The 8,679-nt window shown below is 54.4% G+C and overlaps 2 protein-coding genes across 4 annotated transcripts; both read right to left on the reverse strand.

Annotated features, from left to right (window-relative positions):
- Positions 1-225: 225 nt before the first annotated feature.
- LOC120325292 (hydrocephalus-inducing protein homolog) lies at positions 226-2,585 on the reverse strand (the record flags this gene model as incomplete). Its single annotated transcript, XM_039391250.1, has 5 exons — positions 2,492-2,585; positions 1,698-1,797; positions 1,069-1,168; positions 732-900; positions 226-446 (listed from the first exon to the last, which is right to left on the reverse strand). Coding segments are annotated over exons 1-5 (683 nt in total), but the record flags the coding sequence as incomplete, so codon positions are not given.
- An 89-nt stretch (positions 2,586-2,674) lies between these two features.
- On the reverse strand, positions 2,675-5,414 carry LOC113983738 (hydrocephalus-inducing protein-like). 3 transcript variants are annotated; one of them, XM_039391252.1, is made up of 5 exons: positions 5,132-5,414; positions 4,840-5,022; positions 4,482-4,601; positions 3,059-3,218; positions 2,675-2,964 (listed from the first exon to the last, which is right to left on the reverse strand). In XM_039391252.1, exons 1-5 carry the CDS (start codon positions 5,176-5,178, stop codon positions 2,752-2,754), a joined length of 723 nt encoding a protein of 240 aa, XP_039247186.1. In that variant the 5' UTR covers positions 5,179-5,414; the 3' UTR covers positions 2,675-2,751. The 3 variants fall into 3 exon arrangements, with proteins under 3 accessions (XP_039247186.1, XP_039247185.1, XP_039247187.1); XM_039391251.1 differs by lacking the exon at positions 5,132-5,414 and having other exon boundaries at positions 4,840-5,118; XM_039391253.1 differs by lacking the exons at positions 4,482-4,601; positions 5,132-5,414 and having other exon boundaries at positions 4,840-5,118.
- Positions 5,415-8,679: the final 3,265 nt, after the last annotated feature.

The following is an 8,679-nucleotide window of genomic DNA, read 5'->3' on the forward strand; positions in this document are numbered from 1 at the left end:
ATGGCCCCCGGGGAGCTGCCTGCAGCACCCATTGCTGCAGCTCATGGACAGAGCAGCTCTGTCACCAGCTTTGTCCCACACATGGGGATACTGAGGTGTTGTTTTCCTCCCTCTTCCCAAGCCAGTGACCCAAATGGACAATAACCCAGGTCTGGCTGCCTGTCACACACCAGCTGTGTGGTGGTGCCTCCTCAGACAGAACGGCTGGGGCAGGTCTTCTCTTACCTTTGCAGCGGAGGTGCTCGGTGGATGAGGAATTTGAAGCTGAGGGTGCCTTTGTTCTCCACAATTAAGACCTGTCTCTTCTTGGTGCCCTTAACCATGGCACCAAAGTCGATGGGCGAGGCAGGCTCGATGCTGTCCTTGCTGTACACAGCTCTCGCCGACACCCTCACTGGGATGGTGGCAACGGTCTCGCCTCCTTGACCCGATTTGAGATCAATGACCTGCAACCAGAGGAGGGGCTGGTAAACACAGCAGAGAGGCCAGCCTCTACCCCTGTCCCCTGACCCCAGCCCAGGCCTCCAGCAGCTCACCCTCCCTATTTAAAGGCCTCTTCCAGAGCCAGATTTCCAGCTCTCTTATGAAGCCTCCCAAATGGTTTTGGAAGTCTCTGTTTGTGTGTGTAGGAGAGAGGATGCCCCAGCTAAAGCCTGCTTTGCACAAGACACCTCTCCTGCTTATGCTCCCAAGACACACTGTGCTAACACAGCCGGGCCCAGGCAGCTCACCTGGCAGAGCAGGATGGGTTTGCTCTCGAGAAACATTTCAGTCGTGGGGTGGAAGAGGACCTCAACTTTCACAGGTGGCCGGGAGGCTTTCAGCACAGCCCCCTGCGGCCGGACAGTGAAGGGAGATTCCAAGTCGCCCCTCTTGGCACTTCCAGTGGTCAGCTTGAAACTGTGGAGAAAGGGAAAGCACAGGTGCCACCAGCACAGCCAGCACTTTGCACAGGACCAGAAAAAAAAGAAAAGGGAGCAGCACGGGAACAGGTTCTAGCCATGGACAGAGGGAGAACGCAGGCCTGGGAGCCTGAGGAAAAGCTCAGCACCAGGCCGCTGGACTCACCTGTACTCAATGTCATACAAGCCTTTGTTCTGCAGACTCAGGACTTGCTGCTTATTATCCAGGACATTAATGGTTCCAAATTCCAAGCTGCCATCTGGACCTGCAGAAAACCCGCAGAGCGAGGTAAGAAATGGTGAATATTTGTGAGCTGCTGCAGAGCACACCAGCTCACAAGCTACACAGTTGGAGTTCTTGGATGGCACAAAACCCTCTTCTGCAAGTGTCCCTTCTCAGAAGTGTTCTCTAGCTACTTGGCTGTCCTTTCTCTTCTCACTCCAGTATCTGCAGGGTAGAAGCCAAGGAGCTTGGTTTCCATTTCCTTGCTTCCAAGCACAAATCCAGCTACTTTATGTGCTCTGCTGAGCCAACTGCCTGTTCAGATGACTGTTGTTTCAAAGCACCAAATGCAATCTGCACATGAAGCTGCACATTTCCAAGTTCAGAAGGGAGAGACTCAAGGCTCTTGGTGCCCTGACAGTGCTTTACTTCACGCAGCTTGCAAGGTCTGTGCTTTATGGATCTGTGCCACCCTTGCCTGCTATGCCATCCCCTCCCAAGGGCTTTGGTTGCCCACCTGCCAAGGTAGTAAAATGCACCCGGACTGTGTTGTCTGGGAGGCATCCACTGACCTTCAGGCATGTTGATGCTCAGATTAACATCGTAGACCTCCACAGAGACTTTGATGGTTTCAGCCTGAACAATGCCCAGGATGTTTTCTGTATCTGAAACCTGAGGCAGCAAGAAACAAACACTGCTTAGACCATTCTTTTGGAAGACAGCCTCTAAGTCCTTGTCTCTGCCAGCTGCTTCCCCCATGGCCTCTCTGGCTTGACAAGTGTTTGTGGACTCCCAAGTTTTCTTAACCTGTTCATCTCACAGGCTGCCCCGGCGGGATTCCGCTGCAGTAGGAAACCTTATCAGCCCAATTCCACACTCCCACAGCAGGGAATGGTGCTGCTAAAGCACCCTTGAGAGGGCCAGGGCTGTAAACACAACCACAAGAAATGCGAGGTTTCCCAGAGCAGGTGGCATTGACAATTAGCGCCCTCCTCGTCAATCACCTCGCATGTTTGCTGAAATGCAGCCTCTAAACCACAGGGAACAAAATCCCAGAAAGGGTGCAGAGGGAATGCTGGTCTGTACAACCAAACAACTGCCTTTTCAAGCCTGCACAGCAGCAAGGTGGCTGTGCTACAGGCTCTGGATGCAGAGCCTGGGCACCCGGCCAACCCAGCACAGAGGCAGAAGTTGGGGCCACAGCACCCCCGTGTCTGTCAGGTGCAGCTCTCCCTGACTCTGTCCCTAAGAGCACACGGCTGCTTGCTCTGCCCTGCTCTGCCAGGAAGGCCCAAGCCCCTCTCACCTCTAGTCAGATCATCTTATTTGTGATGCCAATCTTCTCGGCCTTGAAATCCAGCTTCACCTCAAAGTCTGTGCGGGGCCCAACAATGCCCCTGCCTTGCGATGCAGAGAAGTCATCTCCAAGGTCGTCCAGCCCACTGAGATGCCATGCCATGGGCAGTGGGCTGTCGTTTCTCAGGACCAGTGTCTGGGTGTCAGTCCTGCAGAGACAGGAAGACACTCAGCGTCAGTGCTGGGTGGTCACACCAGCCTGGCCACTGAATGCGGCTCAAAGCAGCTCCATCTGAGCCTCTGGAACCAGAGTCAAACCTCTTCTCTTTGTCACGAGCCTTGGAGTGCCCTCAGCCGTGGGATGACTGACCTGTGCAGAAGCAGCTTGTTGAAATGCAGCTCCTGGGGACTGACCCCCGGCTTCACGTGCACCCCTTGGCAGCACAGTCGGAAGACCGCTGGCTCCGGGTTGTCCTTGATCCAGCAGACGAGACTGTCTCCCAGGAGGCCAGCAGAAGTCGGGTACGCCCAAACACTCAGCTTCTGAACCCGTCCCCACAAACAGAAATACAAAGAGCCCTCTGTGAGCAGGAGGAACGGCACTTCTGCGGTCCTGCCCTACCTGCTCACCTCCTACCTTCTTCTCTTTGGGCTGCAGCCTCATGCTGGGAGGGTCCAAAAGGAACGTCTCTCCTTTGCTGTCGTTCTCAAAGGAGAAATGCACCTCTGCCTCCATGGGGGAGTCGTTGAGGATGGGTAACTTTTCGCTGTTGCCGGGGCAGTTCTGTGCCTTGTACCTGTCCAGAGAAGGGGAAAAGGCTGCAGAGGAGACTGTTGCCCTCACCACACACCGAGGAAAGCACCGTGTGCCGGCAGCAGGAGGTGGCACTGGAAGGCCATGGTCTAACAAGCAGGGGAAGAAAAAGGATCCCTGTCAGGGGCACGAGGCACGGTCTGTGTGCTCATCCTTGCCTGGCTTTGATGCCTGCCCCTATACCTGGTGCCTGCACCCCAGAAGCGTGACGATGCACAGGCCATTTCAAGAGTGTTTCACACAATTTAAATTCAAAAGTGCCTGGAAAAACAACAATACACCAGGCACAAGGGTTCTTCCCCCTTCTTTCTTGGGGTGCCTTCCCTGCAGAGGATAGAGAAAGGCTTTGGAAAAGATGTTTGCAAAAGAGTTTTGCTTATCTCTTTTAGAAAAGTCGTCAGACTACCATGGGTTAGCTCAAAAGTCTGAGGGAAAGAAATCAAAAGCATCAGTTCCCAAGGGGAATGTGAAAGATAACAAATGACCCTTCCTGATGTGTGCAACTGAATTTGGAGTGAAAGGGCTAAAGAGGCAAACAGAAATCCCAGACCATCCATCAGCCTGACCTTCCAGAGCTCCCATGGAGACAAGAACTTAACTTCAAATGTTATTAAAAAAATAAAAAGAAGAGTGACATTAAAAACAGAAATATGCCAGCAGCTACAATGACAACACTTTTAGGCAGACTTTTTCCAGCACTGTGGATGCAATGGAATCTCAGGAAAACATAATTCCTGCTGTAGGTTCCCCTCTGACTCACACATATTGGCAGGTCAAATCACAAAATCTCACTACTATTAGAGATTAATGAAAGGTTTACAAAACCATCTAGAGAATACTTGCTTGTTTGTCTACCTGTCGAGCTCAAAGCACTTGAAAAAGCACCATAAAGTTCATTTCCTAAGGGGTGGAGCTGAGATGTGGAGGGGACACAGGTTGCCCCAAGTCACCCTCGGGCTGGCAGCAGCAGCTCTGGTGGCTCTGGACACCAGGGCACCCACCAGGCTGGCAAAGCAGCTCCTCCAAGGCTCATTTGCCTGTTATCTGCTCACACTCACACATCTGTGCTCCCTCAAGCCCATGTGTCTGCCAGGTCTCTGCCCGGGACTGCCCTGCATTGTGCCACTGGGACAGTGTGTCTGCAAGTGTGTCCAGGAGAGCACAAGGTCCTGGAGATCCCCTCCTGACATCTCAGTGTGTACAGGCAGCACACAGGGATGCTCACTTGGGAGCAGGGAGCACATACCACTCTCCTGACTCGCCACAAAGCAGCGGTCCAAAGTGGAACTGCTTTGTGCTCATGACATATTCCTTGGAGATGATGTCCTCCTTCTCCTTGCTCTTCCTCCCGCGAGGAAACACCAGCCTGGGCAGAGACAATGGGGAATGAGGAGCTCTGAGATGCTGCAAGTAGGAAATCTAGTCAGAAAGCCATCACCCTTCTCGGTGGCTGAGGTACCAGTTCAGCCTCCCAGCTCCCAGCAGAGGAAGGGATGCTGGGTGACTCAGGCAGCACCATCTGCCCCAGCCAGAAGGTCACAAGGGGCAGCCCTGGCTCCCAGGTCGGGGGTGCAGTGTGGGATGCTCCTGTGGCCCAGCCTTACCGTGGGTTCTGGCTGATGCTGGGGTACAGGGCAGTGGCACTGCAGGGCAACTGGTACAGGCGCTTTGACCCCAGGATCTCAAAGTTCCTCAGCTGGTCAAACTGCCCTGGCACTGTGGGGCTGAAGCGGATCTTCAGTTCCACCTCAGCGTGGGCAGGAACGATCCACCGGAACCTTCTCAGCCTGGCAGTTAAAAGGGAAGCTTCAGACATTGCTAAGGGGCAAACGAGACAAGGAGGAGGGCTGTGCACTCGCCATCCCATGGAGGCACTGGCAGAGGGTTGCTGCTCACCTGGCAGGTCTCTCGAGGGTTGAGTCACTCTGCAGTTGGCTTTTCATTGGCTCAGGTCAACGTCGGGGTGTTTTTGGGGAGTGATGCCGGAGACTTTTCGGGCTCTGGGGGGAGTTTGGCTTTTCCTTGCTAGACTTGTGTCTGGCTTTCCCCTCATCACCCACCGGCGAATCCACACTGGGGAGAGGCCCTACAAGTGTGGGGAGTGTGGGAAGAGCTTCACCCAGAACTCTAACTTGAGGAGACACCAAGAGACCCACCGGTAAGTGAAGCTCTACCAGTGCCCCACCTGCAGGAAGAGATTTGGCCTGAACCCCCTGATGGTTCCATCCATCTCCAAATTCTCTGATTCTTGCCTTCGAGGTGCCACATTCCCAGACATTCCCCCTTTCCAGGTTCTCCCTCTCTCCAGCCTCTCGTCAACCTGTGCTGCGAGTTCCTCCGTTCCAGGCTGTGCTTTGAGAACTGCATTGGCATCTGGAGACTCCTCAGCCCCCTCATGATCAGTTTGGGGGTTCCACCCTCCACTTTCCCCACTCTTCTGACCTCTCCCACCCATTTCTCATCACCCCCAAACCTCAGTGCTCTTCACCCTCCACTTTTGGGGGGTCCCACTCAGTTTGGGGTCCCACCACCCCTTTATCCCCTCTGACCCCCCTTTTCCCACCAACTGCCCCCTTCCCACCCCCCACTCACCCGAGAGCTCCTCGCCCGCAGCCGGGGGGGCTCCCAGCACCACCAGTGCCCAGAGAAGTCCCCCCAGAAAAGGGGTTGGGGGGGGTCCTGGGTGGGCTCTGAGTGTGTTTGGGGGTCCTTGGGGAGCTCTGGGGAGGTTTTGGGGAAGTTCCCAGCACGTTTTGGGGTGAGCTGGGTGCTTTATTGAGGGGCAGGTGCCCTCCCAAAGCCCCCCCAGAGCGGGTTGACACAGGGGGGACACAGGGGGGTCCCCATTCCCGATCCATCCCGGCGTCGGTTCTGCCCCCCCCAAACTCGGCTCCACCTCACAGAGACCCTCCAAGCCCCTCCCCCACTGCCCCCAATAACCAGGACTGGGGAGAACTGGGAAGCTTTACTGGGATCACTGGAAGCAGCCAGGTGGAGGTAGAGTGACAGCAGGGGAGGGGGGGACACACGACCCCCCAAAATCCTCACGGGGATGGGGGGGGTCCAGGCTGGGCCCGAGGCTCTGGGGAGGGGCTGCGGCCGCCGCCGGCTCAGGAGCTCTGTGGGGAGAGAAAAGGGGGGGACACCGGGGTGGGGGGACAGGGGGGACACCGGGATACACCGAGACCCAGACTGGATCCAGCGGGATCATATGTACTGGGATCATACTGGGATCAGACTAGGATCATACTGGCAGCAAGTGGTTCTACGCTTGGGGCAACTGGGAGCTACTAAGATCCCACTGGGAGCCATTGGGAGCAACTGGGACCATGCTGGGCACAACTGGGATCCTATTGGGAGCAACTGGGCCCACAGTGAAGGCGGCTGGGGTCATACTGGGACTGACTGGGAGCGTCCTGAGGGCAGCTGGGACCATGATGGCGCAACACTCCCCCCAAGGCAGCCCCATGTGCAGTTGGCCTTAAATCAAGGGGCCGTTCTGATTCTTTGTAATGTCACGGAATCAAGTGGCACCGTGACACTGCAGGGCCTCATGGACCAAAGGAATGCAGGGACACTGTGGAATCTCATGGAACCAAGGGGCCATAGTGACTCTGAAGAGTCTCATGGCACCCCCTGTGCCTCCCCAGAACTCCATGGAATCAAGCAGAGCCGCTGCCTCCCCCCCGCCGCCGCAGGGACCGGTGTCGCCGGCTCTGCCCCGCTTGGACACCTCTGGAGTCAGCGTCTTCTTGGGCAGCACCACTGATCTCAGACCAGAGATTTGCCCAGATTTGGCTTTGCCCCCTCTTTCCTTGCTTTGTATTTTGTTCTTTGTTCATTCGGGGGGAAAAGGGGGAAGGCAGGCACGTGTTGATCCCTGTTTTGATCTGTTTACAAAAGGGAGTTGGGGCAGGGGGGCAGAGAGGAAGCAATTTCTCTCTCTGCTGTTCTTTGAACTGTTCTGTTGGTATTGCTGGTTTTGCTGCTCTATTTCTCATCAGTGAACTGCCACGGCCCGCGGGGGAAAGGAAAATGGGACCGGGCACTGCAAATCAGGGTCTTGACACAGTTGAGGTCTCGTGAAGCAATGCCAACTTTATTAGGACAAGCAGGGACTTACAGAGGGTTGGAAGAGGGGCTGGACTCAGGATAGGGGAGGAGTAAAGGATTGACAACTCAGGGGCTCTTGGGATAGGGCAACAGGGTAGAGATGGGCGGAGTCTGGGTGTCACTAGGAGAATGGGCCAATAGGAGCTACCTCTGCACTGCACCAAACAGCAGCCAATAGCAGGCAGAGGAGCGGGAAAACAGGGCAGAACAACAGGTTTGGGCGGGAAAACTGTGAGGGAAGAAGGAGACAATATGGAGGATACGATTTTTAAAACAACAAGCTGGGGTACATACAACACTAGAACAGTACAACAATAAACTGGGGAAAACTGGGGAAAAACTGTCAGTCCAATGGTAGTCACGTCCGGTAAATAAACGTCTTTTCCAGTGTATTAGTGTCCATTCCGGTGTAGATTAGTCATCTCAGGGGTTATAGATCTGTCTCCAAGCCTGGTATTTCTGCCAGTCGTTTTCTTCTTCCCCAACAGTAAACTGTTATTTTTTTCACTTATACCTCTTTGTATCTTGTCTCCTTGTACTGGTGGGGAATAAATGTCAATAAATCTCAATAAATGTCTTTAAACCAGGACACATTGCTCAAGGGCTCTCTGAAATTTGGCATCATTCACAAAGGACTTGAAAACCCATTTTGTCCCATTGTACAGAGAGATAATAAAGATGTTCTCTAGTGGTGTTCAAGAGATGGTCACTGAGGGATTTCACCAGGAAGTTGCTGCCAAGAGGACTTTGTACCATGGATTTTATTGGACACTCTTCATTCAGCCAACTTCCCACCCACCACATCTTCCACCTCTTCAGTCCAGCTCTCACCAGTCTGGCCATAAGGAGACCACAGGAAACCATGTCAAGGGCCTTGATAAAGTCTGGGCACAAAACATCCCCTTCTATTCCCTCCCACAGGGGTTCTGCAATCCCTGCCTTGTCCTTCCCATGCCTGGCAATGGCTGCAGGAGGACTTGCCCTCTCCCCTTCCCTGCTGAGCCTGAGCAGTGTGGAACTCTGCCAACCCTCCTTGCTGCCCTGTTTGCAGACTGCTTCCAGGTCTGCCTTTGCCAAGGCCCCAGGAAGCTCTGGGATGGCTCTGGCCTTTCCAAGGGTTTGGGAGAGGTCTCCCAGTGACACTGCCCAGCCTGCTCAATAGCCCTGACACCAAAACCTTTTCCATAGCCCACACTTGCAGAGGAGTGCCCAGGACACAACACAGGTTGTCCTGCTGGTTCTGGAAAATGAGAATTGATTTCTTCCTCGAGGCCAACCCCTCCAACTGGATTTGAGTGCAGCTGAAAGGTTTGCTCAGCATTTTGCCCGGT

This window comes from Pipra filicauda, unplaced genomic scaffold, assembly GCF_003945595.2.
Source record: "Pipra filicauda isolate LSUMZ 115617 unplaced genomic scaffold, ASM394559v2 scaffold921_size80087_pilon, whole genome shotgun sequence".
Lineage (NCBI taxonomy): Eukaryota > Metazoa > Chordata > Aves > Passeriformes > Pipridae > Pipra > Pipra filicauda.

Excerpts from the sequence above, each read along its gene's own strand:
- LOC113983738 (XM_039391251.1), bottom strand. The coding sequence starts at position 5,102 with ATGGGATGGCGAGTGCACAGCCCTCCTCCTTGTCTCGTTTGCCCCTTA. Across the intron at positions 4,602-4,839 it reads AGCATCAGCCAGAACCCACG|GCTGGTGTTTCCTCGCGGGA; the intron begins GTAAGGCTGGGC and ends GTCTCTGCCCAG. Across the intron at positions 3,219-4,481 it reads TGTGGCGAGTCAGGAGAGTG|GTACAAGGCACAGAACTGCC; the intron begins GTATGTGCTCCC and ends TTCTCTGGACAG.